The following is an 18394-nucleotide window of genomic DNA, read 5'->3' as shown; positions in this document are numbered from 1 at the left end:
ACTCAAGAGCAATATCTTTGTGTATTCAGGTGTCTACCCATTGATGGGCTGATATCCTAGAAACCATAATATTTGAATTTACGTGATCACTCCCTGTCTTCCCCACATCCTCCCAACCTTCTGGGTAACAGCTGACTCAGAAATTGGAAAGTTCAGCTCCTCACCTTTTCAGCCCTGCTCACCTGTTCTTCCTCTCCACTGCAACCAAGAAAAGCTGCAACTCAGGATGGGAGGGAGACCGCCAGCTTCTGAGAACCACTCTAACTCTTTACTCCAGTACACGAGCAACAACTTCAGTGTACTTCGGAGACATTAGCTGATGGACTTTAATAGTACAGTAAAGAGATGTTCACAGTCAAGGGAAGAAGGTAGTTTAAAAGCACAAATGCAGGCCACGCACAATGGCTCACACCTGTAATCCCAGCACTTTGGGAGACTGAAATGGGAGGATCTATTGAACCCAGGGGTTCATGACTAGCCTGGCCAACAACCAAGACCCCATCTCGAAAAAACCAACAGGCAACAACGAAAAAGCACAAATGCAGTGATTTAACCCAATTCCCAACCAAACAGATCCACTGCGCAACCTTCCTGAGATTCTGTCTCTCAACTTTGTGGAGAGAGATCAAACAACCAGAGGAAATAAGCCAAAGGGGCCCAAAACTCAGGAAGCAAAAGCATTCCCAAGTTGTCTTTAACACTACATAAAACTGCCTTGCTCTTGAAAGACTGCATCAAATTCCACAGGTGGAAGGAATCTGAAAAACTTCAGGTTCTCTCCTTTCCAACAACCCTGACAAAAAACATCCAGAAACGAAAGCGTAGCCTCTGCTTTTAAATCCCTCCAAGATAGAGTACTATTCAAACCGTCATATATTTCCCACACCCACCCAAATTTAGGACTGACACTCCCCATCAAGAACTCTCACTTAAGCTGGTCCGAAGGTAGTGAGTTATCTCCATTGATTGTTCACCGTCAGTTACAGGTCGAGCTCCTTGTTCTACTCTTTCATCCTTCTCACTACTGCACTTGACCAGTTAAAAACAACAACAACAACAACAAAAAACTCTCAACCTTTCCTCATACGAGGAATGACTCATACGACCTGATCCTGTTCATTTTCTTCTCTGACCAAGATCAACCAGCAGTGTGGCCCCCACACCTGGCCTCAGGACCAGAAACCGACCCACACTGAGTGCCATTAACTCAGACCACACCTGAAGGTTCACGCCGGGCAGGCATTCACTTAACCCCTACCAGTTCTTTTTACACCTGTCTCACACTTGACTCATTCTCCAGAAGGGTGTACCCTGCCCACCCCCACCCCCACCACCACCCTCCAGACAGAATTTCTCTCTCATTGCCCAGGCTGGAGTACAATGGCACGATCTGCAACCTCTGCCTCCAGGGTTCAGATGATTCTCGAGTAGCTTGGATTACAGGCATGCACCACCACACCTGGCTAATTTTTGCATTTTTAGTAGAGACAGGGTTTCACCATGTCAGACTGGTCTCCAACTCCTGACCTCAGGTGATCCGCCTGCCCTGGGCTCCCAAAGTGCTGGGATTACGAGCATGAGCCACCACGCCCAGCTGGGTACCCTTTTTCTTTTTTTTTTTGAAACGGAGTTTCACTCTTGTTACCCAGGCTGGAGTGCAATGGCACAATCTCAGCTCACCGCAACCTCCGCCTCCTGGGTTCAGGCAATTCTCCTGCCTCAGCCTCCTGAGTAGCTAGGATTACAGGCACGCGCCACCATGCCCAGCTAATTTTTTGTATTTTTAGTAGAGACAGGGTTTCACCATGCTGACCAGGATGGTCTCGATCTGTTGACCTCGTGATCCACCTGCCTCGGCCTCCCAAAGTGCTGAGAACCCTTTTTCTTAATCCATGCAATTCATTTTCCCTCTCTCTTCTGCAGAGCTGAGGCCAACAGACCACTTGCGATTTTGAGCTACAGAGACCTAGGATCCCATTTTAGAATTTGACCAGAAGACCAAGAATACACCCAGGACCAAGTCCCTGGAGGTAGAAGACAGGCCATGATGGGCATCTTCAACAACTCTAATCCTGCACCCTTATTTTAAGCAAATTTAAGTCACTCCAAAACAATCCGCTCACTCTATTTCTCTTCTTTCCTCCTCTGGCTCACCCTGAGAGTGAATGTGCTGCTGTGATTCATGAAGACAGACTAAAGACCAAGCATGAAATGCATGATGAGTGAAGGCAGGTGACCTCTGTACAGCAAGAACAACTTCCTGCCCCCCAGCCAGACCTGAGCCAACAAGCCTCAAACTCCAGCAACAAATGCCAGAGAAAGGTTAAGAAACAGGACTGACTGGTTCTACCCCTCCTCACCCATTCCTACCCTCTGGACTCCCCTGGGCCCTGCACCCCACCCCAGCCACCAACACCCTCCTGCCATATCAATCATGCCAAACACACTTTCCTCACACTCCGGTCGCCTGACTTCAGTGCTCCTCCGCAAAACATCTTTGATGTCAATTAATATCATTCGGCCCTTGTGGCCAGTGAGAGGCTAAATATACAAATGGACAATAGCCAGATCATATGGAGTCTTGCTTTGTCACCTAGGCTGGAGTGCAGTGGCACGATCTCAGCTCACTGAAACCTCTGCCTCCTGAGTTCAAGCAATTCTCCTGCCTCAGCCTCCCGAGTAGCTGGGATTACAGGCACCCACCACCACGCCCAGGTAATTTTTTGTAGTTTTAGTAGAGATGGGGTTTCACCATGTTGACCGGGCTGGTCTCGAACTCCTGACCCCAAGTGATCTGCCCACGTCAGCCTCCCAAAGCACTGGGATTACAGGCGTGAGCCACCATGCCCGGCCCATATATTAAAATAGAATTCTGACCCACAATCTGCAGCAATCAGTCCAGGAACTCTGTAGCAATCAGCCCCAAATTGTCAGGTCTTAATCAGGAACAGCCAGCGACCCTAATTTTTGCCCCCACTTCCAACTTCGGACCAACCAGAGAAGCCAGATATGGCCACCTCACCAATCACATGGGATGCACGCTACTAGTAAGCTTCTCCAGCTGGGAGTACCTGAACCACCCTCCCCTCAACCTCCTTCCTTTTTCTACTATAAAGCTTTTCCACCCTGGCCCATTTTTGAGTCTCTGCCAAATGGAAGTGATGATGACTGACTCCCTTGCCACACTAAGTCCTGAATGAATAGCCTTTGCTTATTCCAGCCTGGGTGCTATTCATTTATTTGCATACCAGATTCCTAATACAAGCCACTGTCCCTACCCACAAGGAGTTTTTAGTTTAGTAAACAATCACATTCCAATATAGTATAAGTGTATAACCAAGGCATGGACATGGTATCACTGGTGCTGCAGAGAGATGCAGATAGCTCCGACGGACTTCCTAGGAGGAGGGAGGACACCCAGACTTGCTTTGAAATATGAATATTGCTCACTAAGTAGCCCGCCAGGGGAGAAGGGAAGCACACTTCTCCAATCTTCTTCCTCACCTCTCCACTTTCAGAAACTAACGTCTCCCACTTACGGCCCAAGTTTCATTTTTCACCTTCTCTATCCATTAACCATCTCATTTATTTTTGTTTTTCAATTTTCCCCTCTCTACTAAATAATAGTCCTCAGTCTAAAATACATTTGAACCTATTTTGCATTCCCTAAAAATCTTAGACTGATTTGACCAGCCCAACTGAATGCTACCTTCGTTCTCCTTCTAACTTCTTTAAAGAGTATCTACTCCAAGGTCAGGCACAGTGACTCATGCCTGTAATCCCAGCACTTTGGGAGGCTGAGGCAGGCAGATCACTTGAGGTCAGGAGTTGGAGACCAGCCTGACCAACCTGGCGAAACTCGTCTCTACTAAAAATACAAAAATTAGCTGGGTGTGGTGGTGTGTACCTGTAACCCCAGCTACTCAGGAGGCTGAGGCAGGAGGATCCCTTGAATCCAGGAGGCAGAAGTTGCAGAGAGCGAGATCACACCACTGCACTCCATCCAACCTGGGCAACAAAAAAAGAAAAGAGTATCTACTCCGTAACCAAGGTCTCTGCCCTCGCTCTAAATCCCCCACATCTAGCTGTCACCCTCTCTTCTCTGCTAGCTCTGGGTCTCCATTGACCAGAGTCATACAATTCAAAGCCTTTCTCTCAATCTCCACCCCTCAGCTTCCCCTCCCCTGGTTTCCTTGACTAAACAAGCCCAGTCTTCCTCCATCCTAGCTGGCTGCTGCTTCTTTCTTCTCGACTTGCATCTACCATCTGAACTCCGAGAATCCACTCCAAGAATCTGTCCTTCATCCTCTCAATCTTGTCAACCTCAAGGTTTCAAGCAACCATCAAGTCTGCATGGCTTGCATACACCTATCATCCACAGCCCTAGCTGTCTGCTGATTTCATCTCTCTAAATCCATAATAGCATCTCAAATTCATGATGTCCAAAACAACTAATCATCTTTCTTTCCTGATCTTTCTCCTCCCGTAAAAACATATACCCAGTCGCCCAGTCGCCAAGCCTTAGTGTCATCTTTCCCCTTCTGTTCCCTTGCACCTTCACATCTGTTATTAAATCCTTCCTTCTCGTCCATTTCTTTTTTTTTTTTTAAAGACAGAATCTTGCTCTGTCTCCCAAGTTGGAGTACAGTGGCACAATCTCAGCTCACTGAAACCTCCGCCTCCCCGGTTCAAGCGATTCTCCTTCCTCAGCCTCCTGAGTAGCTGGAATTACAGGCACCTACCACTGTGCCCAGCTAATTTTTGTATATTTTAGTAGAGACAGGGTTTAACATGTTGGCCAGGCTGGTCTCGAACTCCTGACCTCAGGTGATCCACCTGCCTTGGCCTCCCAAAGTTCTGGGATTACAGGCTTGAGCCACCACACCTGGCCCTGGACCATTTCCTACTGTCTACATTCAGTCCTCTTGTGCTGTCATTACTGTGGGCCCAGTCCTCAGAACTTCCAGGCCAGCTACTACAACAACTTCCTCAATGGGCTTGGCCAAGCCTCCAGTCTTTCCCTACGTTGTCCACTGTCAGGAAACCTGCCCTGCATAAAATCAGGTTCTCCAAGGTTGAAAATGAAGGAAGAGTGTCTACGTAAAGAGAGGAGGCTCAACCAGGAAGCCTTGACTTCTGTTTCCCCAAATTCACCCTAAAACCTTTAGTTTCAGATGACCTTAGGTAGCTACTAGCTGCATTCAGTTATCCTGGCCTAGCAATTCAATGGGACCATATTGGACAGTTTCCTACCTTAGAGAGATCACATGAAGATCCTAAAATAGATGCCAAGCATCTACAAGTCCTATGCACACTGTCCTGGGACATGGAGGCAAGGAATAAATCTAACCAGGGCACCTAATATATCATATATATATATATATATATATATTTTTTTTTTTTTTTTTTTTTTTTTTTTCAAAGATGGAATCTCACTGTCGCCCAGGCTGGAGTGCAGTGTGCAATCTCAGCTCATGCAAACTCCACCTCCCAGGTTCATGTGATTCTCCTGCCTCAGCTCCCGAGTAGCTGGGACTACAGGAGTGTGCCACCACGCCCAGCTAATTTTTTGTATTTTTAGTAGACACAGGGTTTCACTGTGTTACTCAGGATAGTCTCGATCTCCTGACCTCGTTATCTGCCTGCCTTGGTCTCCCAAAGTACTAGGATTACAGGCCTGAGCCACCGCGCAGGACACCTAGTATTACAAAAATGGCCACTCTAGAAGATCGAGCTATCAAAATACCCACCAGGCAAAGAGAATGGGGGTGGGGATGGCAGGGAGGAATCTCAACCACAAGCCCCCCTGTATCTCATCAGGTAGAAATTTCCTTCCGTTTCCATATGATGATCAGTGTTTGGTTTTAGTAAGGAAGATGGGGGTTCCTTAGACACTCTCTCCCCCCATCTCAAGTTTATTTGTACAAATAGCAAAGGAGGACACCAGCCCCATGCAGATAGCAGCCCAAGGGACAATCCTTCTGTCTTCACATTGGCAGACAGAGAGCTCTACTCTAAAGCGTTTGTAGGGGCCTGGGCACCTTTGGGAGCCTGAGCTGCAGCCTGGGCCTTGGCTTGCCCTTGGCCTTGGCCTTTGCCTGCCACAGCCTGACACCCTTGGGAATCTTGGGCTTAACCTCCTTGGGCTTTATAAGGGCAAGGCCTCGGCAGGTGCACTCACGGCCTTGGCATTGTTCGCCTGCATCTTCTTCAGGCCCTTCTTGTTGTGCTTCTTGGCAAAGTGCATGTTTGTTAGGAACTTGGGGTTAACCCCTTTAAGAAATTTGTATATTTGTGATTGGGGTTTCTTGATGCCATTTCTGTGCCATTTTCAGGACCGGTTGTGTGTGGTGTGGTTCTTGGATTTGGCCATCTGCACTGTAACCCGTGGCTCCCTAAGCACCTGGAACCGGCTGGACCCACTTTTCATGTCACTCCCTGAAACAGCTTCCAGTGGCTTCCAGCCACAGCTAAGTCCAAAGGCCTAGGTCCGCCAATCAAGGCCCTCTGCCCTCTGCCTTGTACCTCCACGTGCTTCCTTCCCTTCTACCCCTGTCTGAATTCGGAAGGAATTCATTGATTCGACACATTTGTGGAGAGGCGGCAGCGCCTTCTGCTATGAGCTGGGATATCTTTTCCACATTTTCCCATATCCAAATATGACTAATCCTTGATGGCCCAGCTCAGGGGTCACCATCGATTTCCCAAGCTAGAAGGAATCTTTCCCGGCCCTCACCACCTAGGCCTTCTCAGAGCACTCATGCCATTCTGCCTTGTATTACAGTTATTTGGATGAATGTCACCTCCCCTGCGTGTCTGAATCCTCTGTGTAATTCCTACTCCGCTCAATATTGCATTTTACAAAGGAGGAAAGACAACTCCCTCGATCGCCTGGAAATGGAACAAGTGCTGGTCTGAATCCTCCAGACAATTAGCTCCAAGAGGGCCCGCACTGCCCGCCCTCATCCCGCAGAGGGAAGCTGTTGGAGGGCCATCTGGTGAATGAATGAGTGAATGAATGGCTTCATTCCTATACTCGTCCTTACACTTCTTTCTTACCGTGTTGAGCAGCCGGCTGTTAATAAACATGATAAAATTAAAAGTGGAAAGAAAATTGCTTCGGGTCAAAAATGTGTCATGCAAAAGCCAACGCAGAGCCGGAAGCGGGATAGCGCCGCGGAACGCCCTGGCCCTCCCCGCCCTGCCCCGGGCGCCGCCCTGCCCAGGTCCGCGCTCGCGCCCAGCCCCCACACCGCCTCCGGGGCAGCGATGGTCCCTGGGGGCCCGGCCAGGCCGCCTCAAAACCGGCGTCCCACGGCGACGCGGGGTCAGGCGTGGTCAGGGAAGCCCAGCGGGTAGCCCCCAACCTCCCGCTTCTCTGAGCTCCTCCTTCCCGATCTCCAATAACCGGCGCGGGCCCCACCTGCGCCCCACGCCTTGGCACTGCGCTGGCCAAGCCCAGGGGCCGGGAAGCGTCCGTGCGCCTAGCGTCCTCGAGGCCCAGCCAGGGACCCCGCAGGCCGCCAGTGCCCGTCCCAGCCCGCACTCACCGTCGGCGCCCGGCTCTCCGGAGGCGCCGCGGGCCAGGCGGAGCAGCAGCAGTAGCGGTAGCAAGCGGCTAGTCGGGCCCGCGCCCCGGGCCCCCCGGCCCATGCCACTGTCAGTCCCTCCCGGCGCGCCCGCGGCTCCTCCCGCGGCCCTCGGGGCGCAGAGATAAGGCTGTGGGCATCGCGGGGAGGGCACCAGCCGGCGGCTTCCGGCCCCGCGATGGGGAGCGGGGGACGCCCCAGGGTCCCCGATTCCTCCTGGTCGTGCCTGGGCGCGGGACACTCCCGTTCCTTGTCTGTCCCTGGCTCCGCACCGTCACCCCTTCCCGCACCTGCTGCGTTCCAGGCCCTGTCGCCGCTCACTTTCACAAAGGGGGACAGGCACTCATCGGGTAATGACACAGCTGGACGCAGAGCTCCGGGGGGTGCTGGGGAGGAAATGTCGCCGCGGATCCAAGCCCCTCGGGGACTCAGGGAGGCACCCCCGGGGAGGGGTGAGGGGGTCAAGGGGTGGAAATCTTCGAGGACGAAAAAGGGAGCTGGATGAGGTGACCGCAGCGTAAGGCTCAAGTGAGAGGTCGGAAGCCGCAAGCCCAGGCCACCCAGGGGCGACAGACATGACCAGGTGACATTGGTCACCTTGTGTGAGAGTAGGACTGTGATGGAGGAAGGGGCTGGCATCAGTCCCCGCTGCTCCGAGGACGCCCAGCATGGGACGCGCTGAGGCCAGCCCCTCCCTCCATCACAGCCGTACTCCTTCCCCAAGGAGGGAGTAAACCAAGACCCAAGGATGAGAAGGACGTTGGGGAGGAATCCAAGCGGGAGTTTGTTGTAGAAATGAGGAAGGGAATCTCCTTAGGGTGGTAGCAGAGGGTTGGAGAGAGGTGTTGAGCTGCAGAGGGAAGTTAGCCCTTCTAACCCAAGTGAAGGAGGTCGCTGGGAAGCTGTCACAGTTTTAAGCGGGGAATGACTTCATCACTGACACATCTCTGTGTCTGTTCTGTGGGATTGGGGTTGGGATTGGGGTTGGGATTGGGACATGGAAGGTAGAGAGTCCAGCCTGGAGTTGCTGCAGGAATCAGGCAATAGAATACATGTCCTGGAGGTCGAGGTGGGCGGATCACTTGAGGTCAGGAGCTGGAGACCAGCCTGGTCAACATGGTGAAACCCCGTCTCTACTAAAAACAAAAAAAAAAAAAAAAAAAAATTAGGTGGGTGTTGTGGTGGGCACCTGTAGTCCCAGCTAATTGGGAGGCTGAAGCAGGAGAATCACTCGAATTCAGGAGACAGAGGGACTGCATTCCAGGCTGGGCAACAGAGTAAGACTCTCTCTATATATATAAAGACGAGTCCTGCAGCTGGGCATTGGTGAAGAGGGCAGTGTGTAGGAGTGGAATCCACTGGAGTTTATGACTAGTGGGGGAGAAGGAAAGAAATAAGATCCGGTTTGAAGGCTTTGAGCTTGTGACGTCTGTGGGAGAGCAACTGAGAGCAGGCACCCCACTAGATTTAGCCTGCCCTAAATCTAACCACTTTCAAACACACCCATATAAGGGCTAAAGTTGTGCAGTCTTAAAAAGTAGTTAAAAATCAACTTTAAGCTGGGTGAGGTGTGGCATGCCTGCAGTCCCAGCTGCTAGAGAGGCTGAAGGGCAGGAGAATTGCTTGAATTCAGGGTCCGCCTGGGCAATACAGTGAGACCCCCTCTCTTTAAGAAAAAAAAAAACAAACAAAAACACCTCATCTTCCTAGGCTCTTTTTTCCTCCTGGGGAAACAGGGTCTAGTTCTGTTGCCCAGGCTGGAGTGCACAGCTCACTGCAGCCTCACCCTCCTGGGCTCAGGCAGTCCTCCCACCTTGACCTCCCCAGTAGCTGCAACTATAGGGGCGCAGCATCACACCCAGCTGATTTTTAAATTTATTTTGTAGAGACAGGATCTGGCTATGTTGCCCAGGCTGAGTCTCCAACTCCAGGTTCAATCAGTCCTCCCACCTTGGACTCCCAAAGTGCTGAGATGACAGGAGTGAGCCACTGCACCCAGCCTCGAAAGCTCTTTTTTCAGTGGGCTTTCTTGAAAATTATTTTTGTTCAAGAAAGACAGGGGCCTGTTTGGGGAGCAATAGATGGATGGTGTGTCTCTATTATTTAGACAAATGTTTTAAGTTCAGCTCTCCATGAACTTTGAACTTGGAAATCGTGTCTTGTTTCAATAAATATACTGTTCAGTTAAGATTTTTTTTTTTTTTTTTTTTTTTTTTTTTTTTTTTTTTTTTTTGAAAGAGAGAGAGAGAATAGGAAGGAGGAAAAAGGAAGAGAAAGAGAGAGAGAGAATGGGGAGGAGGGAGAAGGAAAAGAAAGAGGGAGAGAGAATGGGAGTATTGCTTTCTTGCCCAGGCTAGAATGCAATTTAGTAATGGGTATTGAAAAGCTCTTTTATACTGATAATTATACTTAATGATGTAGTCAGGAAGGAATAAGGGAAGAAGATAACAAACAAACAGCCAACCAATATTTAATTTAAACCTATGAAATGCTATGCGATTACTGAGGAGTGATTTACTTCCAATTATATAGTCACCTTTGGAATAGGTGTGAGGTGGTAATGTATGTTTTGTGTATTTGAAGTGGAGAGTTCTATAAATGTTTATTAAGTTTACTTGTTCCGGGTCTGAGTTCAAGTTCTGAATATCCTTGTTAATTTTCTATCTCGTTGATCTATAGAATCGTTAGCTCTTCTTGTTACATTGATCCTTTTGCCATTATGTAATGTCATTCCTCGCCTCTTTTGATCTTTGTTGCTTTAAAGTCTACTTTATCAGAGGCGAGAATTGCATCTCCTGCTTTTTGTTTATTAGTTTATTTTTACTCTCTGTTTGATTGGTAAATCTTCCTCCTTCTCTCTGAGTCTTTGTATATTGTTGCATGTAAGATGGGCCTGGATGCAGCATACCGATGGGTTTTGGCTTTTTATCCAATTAAAATATATATAGGTTTAATACCGGCATTTGATGCTAGCTGGCTGTTTTGCCCATTAGTTGATGTAAATTTTTTATTGTGTTAAAGTTCTTTGCTTTTTGATATATTTTTGGAAAGGCTGATATTGGTTGTTCCTTTATATGTATAGTGCTTCTTTCAGAAGCTCTTGTAAAGCAGGCCTGGAGGTGGTGAACTCTCTAAGTACTTGTTTGTTCGCAAAAGATTTAATTTTTCCTTCGCTCATAAAGTTTAGTTTGGCTGGATAGGAAATTCTGGGTTGAAAGTTCTTTTCTTTAAGGATGTTAAATATTGGTCCCCACTCTTTTCTGGCTTGTAGGGTTTCTGCTGAGAGATCTGCTGTAAGTCTGATAGGTTTCCCTTTATGGGTAACCTGACCTTTCTCTCTGGCTGCCCTTAGTATTTTCTCCTTCATTTCAACCCTAATAAATCTGGCGATTATGTGCCTTGGGGTTGGTCTTCTTGAAGAATATCTTTGTGGTGTTCTCTGTATTACCTGGAGTTGAATATTACCCTGCCTTGCCAGGTTGGGAAAATTTTCCTGAATGATATCCTGAAGAGTATTTTCCAACTTGGATTCATTCTCTTCATCACATTCAGGTACACCTATCAAACGTAAATTAGGTCTTTTCACATAGTCCCATATTTCCTGGAGACTTTGCTCATTCTTTTTCATCCTTTTTTCTGCATTCTTGTCTTCTCGTTTCATTTCACTGAGCTGATCCTCGACTTCTGATATCCTTCCTTCTGCTTGATCAATTCGACTGTTTAAACTTGTGCATGCTTCACGAAGTTCTCGTGTTGTGTTTTTCAGCTCCATCAATTCACTTATATTCTTCTCTAAATTGTCCATTCTCGTTAACAGTTCGTCAAACCTTTTTTCAAGGTTCTTAGTTTCTTTGCATTGGGTTAGAACAAGTTCTTTTAATTCACAGAAGTTTCTTATCACCCACGTTTTGAAACCTGCTTCTGTTATTGGAACACACGTGTAGTCTATTAAGCCTTGTTCCGTTACTGATGAGGAATTGCAATCCCCTGTAGAGGGAGAGGCATTCTGATTTTGAGTATTCTCTACCTTTTTACGCTGGTTTCTTCCCTTCATTATATATTTGTCCATCTGTCGTCTTTATAATTACCGGCTTTCTAACTGGGTCTCTGACGTCCAACTTGTTGATTCCCTGCGCCGAGATCTGAGCAATCCACTGAGCCGGCCAAAACAGTGGTGTTAAGATTGATGGTGCTTTTCTGCCCGGGAATCTCCGGACTCTGCACCAAGAACTGGCGTGCTAAGGCACCAGCAAAACCACCACGCCGGCCACAAGAGTCGCCCTGGCGACCCGTGGGGCTCCTCCACTGGGAATCTCCTGGTGCGTGAGCAACAAATATTCGTCTGAAAGTGTGGCGTCCTCTCGTTCTTTGCGCTTTCACTGGGAGGTACGTGCCCGAGCTGCTAATCATCAGCCATCTTGGATCTCTCTCCTCAGTTAAGATTTTTAACCAACCTATGCCTGTCCATCCCCACCGTGCCCCCTTGCAAAATAAATAAATTTAAATACATATGTATACATACATATATAGATATAAATATATAGAGATAATGTCAGGAAAAATTGTCTAAAACTTGGAAATGAGTAAAAGAGATTACTGGTATCCTTTCAGTGGGGTGCTGGGTGCACCTTGGGTGGCTTTCTATTGATTAGGCTATTTTGCAGCTCTAGAAGGCTAGAAGTTAACTTGCAGAAAACTGATGATTATGCAAAAGATTTATGTCCATAGCAGTGAAAACGAATGTTTTCCAGGAGAAATATAAGTGAGTAGTCCTCTCTGCCAGAAAATAAATAAGGAAACCCACTAATCTCATTTTGTCCCATATGATGTTAACTAGTTAACCAGTTTGGCATCTATTAGTAAATTCATGTCATCATTCCTGATGTCAGATTTTCCTTTGAATCTTAGCATCTTACTAGTTTGAACTCCTTTGAGGTCAACAATTTACCGAGTCCTTCATTAATCAATTACTTGAATAGAATCTTAGATAGGTTTTCATCTTATATTTGCATAAGTCATGTTTTCAATTTTCTGAAAATTATATTTCAGTACAATCCATCTTACTCTATATTTCACATTAGATTGCATGACTTTCATCAATTCACTGGCTCATTTTTAAATTTGAAATACATATTTTTGGTTAAAAAATATTTCTTACTCAATGGTGAGTTCATTGGATCGCATAATGAAAAATTATCTCCTCATCCAACAGTATTTGTCACCAAAATTAAAACAGAATCTTGAACCAGTGAGAAATTTAAGGAACAGTGGGATTATTGCTGACAAAGTATTTGACTTAAGAAAATGTTCTTTTAAGAGAGCATTGTCAATATACCAGCACTTTCTAAAAAAGAACTTGAAAGAAGTTTTCTTCTTCTCCTTCTCCTTCTCCTCCTCCTCCATCCCCTTCTCCTTCTTCTTTCTTTGAGACAGGAGGATCTCACTCTGTCACCTAGGGTGGAGTGCAGTGGTGCAATCATGGCTCATTTCAACCTTGATCTCCCAAGCTCAGTGATCCCCTAACCTCAGCCTCCCAAGTAGCTGGGACTACAAGCACATACCACCATGCCCGACTAATTAAAAAAAAAAAAAATGTCGAACAGGGTCTTGCTATGTTGCCCAGGCTGGTCTTGAACTATTGCCCTCAAGGGATCCTCCCACTTCAGCCTCTCAAAGTTCTGGGATTGCAGTTGTGAGCCCCCATGCCTGGCTGGGACTTAGTGTTTAGTGGGGATCCACTTTCAGTTTTGCAAGATGGAAAAAGTTCTGTGGATGGATAGTGGTGATGATTACACAACAATGTGAATGGACCTAACACTGAACTGTACACTTAAATTTATTTATTTATTTATTTATTTATTTTTGAGAATGAGTCTCACTCTTGTTGCCCAGGCTGGAGTGCAATCGTGCAATCTCAGCTCACTGCGACCTCAGCCTCTTGAGTTCAAGCGATTCTCCTGCCTCGACCTCCCAAGTAGCTGGGATTATAGGCACGTGCAACCATGCCCAGCTAATTTTGTATTTTTAGTAGAGACGGGGTTTCACCTTGTTGGTAGGTAGGGCTGATCTTAAACTCCTGACCTCAAATGACCCACCCGCCTTGGCCTCCCAAAGCGCTGGGATTACAGGTGTGAGCCACCATGCCTGGCCTTAAAAATGTCTAAAATTGTTTTTAAAAATTCAATGACAAAAAACGTACATGCCAATTTTTATTTTTATTTTATCAGATAGGCAAATATAAAGGACTTTCCAAATTAATTTTGGTTCTGGCAAATCTATATGGAATCAGGTTTACACGAAAGATCTCTTGGAAAGCCCCATTTTCCAATATTCCTGAGACATAGTGAATGGGATTTCAGGAGAGCTCTGAGCGGACTGGGGAGCCATGGGTATGGGGAGGTGGAGGGCAGGCATTCTGAACCCTGGTTCAGTATCTCTAGGGCTTTTCCCCCACGCTGCTCTTCTCAGTGTCAGATTCCAATGTGAAGAGGTTTGGGGTTTGTCCGGTGGGTTCCCATCTGGCTACAAGGCCAGAAGGAGAAGCAGAGAGGGAGATTGGATACTAAATATCCTGAGACACTCCTGAAAAAAAAAAATCCATTCTTGTTTACCACACTCCTGACTACACATGATGTACAGAGACTGCTTTGGGATGGCTACGGGCAGGCTTGCAAATTGTATTTTTGTTTTTAATTTATTTATTTAGAGGCAGAGTCTTGCTCTGTCGCCCAGGCTGGAATGCAGTGGTGTGATCATAGCTCACCGCAACTTCCAACTTCTGGGCAAAAGCAGTCCTCCCACTGCAACCTCGCATCAATTGTAAATAAATTGTTTATATGTGGGCATTTTAGGAATGGCTTGAATATCTCATTGTAATGAGTTTGATATACTCTGGGGTTGTATGTACTGCTTGAAATTTGCATTAGAAATGATTTAAATATTTGAAGCCTTTGAATTACACTGGCTGAAAACTTGTGTGTTTGAAACAAAGTAGCAGTCCCTCTGTAACAGTCTGCTCCACCCCCACCACATCTAACCCTGGCTGACTCAACACCTGTGAAAACCCCAAGGCCACCTTCAAAGAAGCCACATTGCCCCTCCCAGAATGGAGTCATCATCTCAAGCAGATTTGTAAAGGCTGATAACAGGGACCTGTGCCTCTGGAGAAACGCCCTGCTGATGAAGTCTCTAACTCAAACAAAGGCAGACTTCTCATTTTTGGAAGCTTAATGACTCTCAGATACTTTGTTGCTATTGGAGAAACGGTAGGATTACTCTGCCTTCTCCAGCACACTTCTCCCTCCCCGCAGACACACACACACACACATCACACACACACACAGACATCACATTACCTGTCTCACTTGCAAAAGCCTCAGCTGTTGGTGTTTAATTCCACAAACCCTGAAAGGAAGCCTGCTGACAGCCCATTTCCGGCCTCAGGATCAGCCACCCACAGCCCTAAAGAGAAGCGGGCCAGGCAGCGGGGGCAAATCAGCAATGAGCAGCACAGTTGCTGAGGAAGCCACAACAGCTGTGAAGGCGGATGGTTCCAGACCTTCACTGAAAGAGACCAGCTAACAGTGAAGACCCGTATCCCCAACCTGGGCAAATAATGCAATCTTCAAAACAGAAATACTTTACTTAATTATTTTGCAGTGGACTTAGCTACAAGCTTTATTGGTTTCTTTGCTCACCACTGTTTTTTATGTCCTGTGTCTTCCTCTTTCCCCACTTCTCCTCCTCCTTCGTCTTCTTTGGGGACATCGTTGAGTATCTGTTTCAGAAAGTATTCCTGAGTGGTAAGCTTTGAATCTTTGCACATCCAAATACATATTAATTTTGCCCTTATAATTTTTTTTGTTTTTTGAGACAGGGTCTTGCTCTATCAACCAGGCTGGAGTGCAGTGGCCCGATCTTGGCTCACTGCAACCCCGGTTTCCCCGAATTCAAGCAATTCTTGTGCCTCAGCCTCCCAAGTAGCTGAAATTACAGGCATGCACCATCACACACGGCTAATTTTTGTATTTTTAGTACAGCCAGGGTTTTGCCATGTTGCCCAGGCTAGTCCTGAACTCCTGACCTCAAGTGATCTGCCCACCTCGGCCTCCCAAAGTGCTGGGATTACAAGCATGAGCCACCACACCCGACCTCATAATTTAATTATATATTAACTGAGTATAGAATTCTGGATTCAAAATAATTAGGTGATAGGTTAATGTGGTCTAGCATTCTGGATTCAGATGGAGTGTTGCTGAAGGAGGGTCCACACTATATGCCTATCAACCCCTTACAGGTGACATGTCACTCTCCTATCATATCTACCAAGCTTTGGGGGATTTTCTCTTTATCCTGGGAATTCAGAAATTTCATGACGACGTAATGTTTCATTATTCTTGCCCAGCACTCATTGGACCCTTTCAGTTTGTGGAATTAAGACCTTTTACAGGAAAGACTTTTTTTTCTATTAATTATTTGGTTATTTCATTACCTCAATTATTTCTGTTTATCCCTTCTGGAATGTATGGAATTTTTTTTTTTTTTTTTTTAATAGAGACAGAGTCTCACTTTGCTGCCCAGGCTGGTTTCAAACTCCTAATTTCAAGCTCTTCTCCCTCCTTGGCCTTCCAAATGCTGGGATTACAGATGTGAGTCCACCATGCCTGGCTGGGAATTTTTTAAAACTTGCCTCTAGCCTCCATGGCTTTTAGGATTTTTCTTTGACTCTCACTTTCTTGGCCTTCATTCACTGAATATGGGAGACTGCCATAACTCAATTTAGTGTTCATGAATTTGATCCTTATCCATGCCATTCTGCTCTTCAATTTATCTACTGAAATATTTTTATATTGGCAACCATGCTCTTCATTTCTAAGAACTCTGCTTCTTTGTATAGAATGGCTTTTTTTCTGTAGTTGTAACGACTTCTGTTTCATTAGGAAGTTGTTCATTTACTTGTTGAGTTTGATGACTCTTATTCTGCTGGTTTTCCTCAATTCTTTTGTGATTCTCTCTGTTACGAATTAACGGTTTGTGAGAATGAATCAGGTCAGGTGATATGGCTTGGCTCTGTTTCCCCACCCAAATTTCATCACCAAATGTAATCCCCACATGTCCAGGAAGGAAGTGATTGGATTATGGAAGCAGTTTCCTCTATGTTATTCTCATGATAGTGAGTGAGTTTTCATGAGATCTGATGGTTTTATTTATTTATTTATTTATTTTTTAGAAAAAAAAGGAAGAAAGAAAAAGAGAATAAAAAAAAAAAGAATGAAGAAGAGGAAAAAAAAAGGAAGAGAAAGAGGGAGAGAGAACAGGAGTATTGCTTTATTGCCCAGGCTAGAATGCAGTCTAAAAATGGGAATTGAAAACCTCTTTTATGCCAATAATTGTGCTTAACAATGGAGACAGGAAGGAATAAGGGAAGAAAATAACAAACAAGCAACCAACCAATATTTCATTTAAACCTATGAAATGCTATGCGATTACTGAGGAGTGATTTACTTCCAATTATGTAGTCACTTTTGGAATAGGTGTGATATGGTACTGATAAGAATGTGTGTTTTGTGTATTTGAAGTGGAGAGTTCTGTAAATGTTTATTAAGTTTACTTGTTCCAGGTCTGAGTTCAAGTCCTGGATATCCTTGTTAATTTTCTATCTCGTTGATCAGTCTAATATTGACAATGTGATGTTACAGTCTCCCACTATTATTGTGTGGGAGGCTAAGTCTCTTTATAAGTCATTAAGAACTTGTCTTATGTATCTGGGTGCTCCTGTATTGGGTGCGTATATATGTAGGATCGTTAGCTCTTCTTGTTGCATTGATCCTTTTACCATTATGTAATGTCCTTCTTTGCCTCTTTTGATCTTTGTTGCTTTAAAGTCTATTTTATCAGAGGTGAGAATTGCAACTCCGGCTTTTTATTTATTTATTTATGTTTGCTCTCCGTTTGGTTGGTAAATCTTCCTCTGTCCCTTTGTTTTGAGTCTCTGTGTATCGTTGCATATGAGATGGGTCTGGATACAGCATACCGATGGGTTTTGGCTTTTTATCCGGTTAATAATATATGTGAGTTTAATACTGCCATTTGATGCTAGCTGGATATATTTTTGGAAAGGCTGATACTGGTTGCTCCTTTATATGTATAGTGCTTCTTTCAGAACCTTCTGCAAAGCAGGCCTGGTCATGGTGAAATCTCTAAGTACTTGCTTGTTTGCAAAAGATTTTATTTTTCCTTCGCTTTTGAAGCTCAGTTTGGCAGCATATGAAATTCCGGGTTGAAAGTTCTTTTCTTTAAGGATGTTAAATATTGGCCCCCACTCTCTTCTGGGTTGTAGGGTTTCTGCTGAGAGATCTGCTGTAAGTCTGATAGGCTTCCCTTTGTGGGTAACCCGACCTTTCTCTCTGGCTGTTCTTCGTATTTTCTCCTTCATCAACCCTAATGAATCTGACGATTATGTGCCTTGGGGTTGGTCTTCTTGAGGAATATCTTTGTGGTGTTCTCTGTATTACCTGGAGTTTTGAATATTGTCCTGTCTTACTAGGTTGGGAAAGTTTTCCTGAATAATCTCCTGAAGAGTATTTTCCAACTTGGATTCATTCTCTTTGTCACATTCAGGTACACCTATCAAACGTAGATTAGGTCTTGTCACATAGTCCCATATTTCTTGGAGACTTTGCTCATTCTTTTTTATCCTTTTTTCTCTAATCTTGACTTCTCATTTTATTTCGTTAAGTTGGTCTTCGAACTCTGATATCCTTTCTTCTGCTTGATCAATTCGACTGTTAAAACTTGTGCATACT

General features: G+C 45.6%; 1 protein-coding gene across 6 annotated transcripts in view; it reads right to left on the bottom strand.

Moving 5' to 3' along the window:
* Positions 1-15371, bottom strand: part of SUSD1 (sushi domain containing 1) — a 149267-nt gene extending 133896 nt beyond the window's left edge. For 5 of the 6 annotated variants that reach the window (XM_064378928.1, XM_064378930.1, XM_012461829.3 and 2 more), the window contains exon 1: positions 15287-15371. In XM_064378928.1, the coding sequence (XP_064234998.1) occupies positions 15287-15356 (70 nt within the window). In that variant the 5' untranslated portion in view covers positions 15357-15371. Of the gene's footprint in view, positions 1-929; positions 1129-15286 lie in introns of those variants that run through there. The other variant, XM_064378929.1, reaches the window with a different exon arrangement.
* Positions 15372-18394: the final 3023 nt, after the last annotated feature.

The sequence above is a fragment of the Aotus nancymaae genome, unplaced genomic scaffold (genome assembly GCF_030222135.1).
Source record: "Aotus nancymaae isolate 86718 unplaced genomic scaffold, 86718_ANA_hifiasm-v0.15.2.pri h1tg000003l, whole genome shotgun sequence".
NCBI lineage: Eukaryota > Metazoa > Chordata > Mammalia > Primates > Aotidae > Aotus > Aotus nancymaae.
Note: the sequence above shows the minus strand (reverse complement) of the source record. Positions and strands in the feature narration are given on the sequence as shown.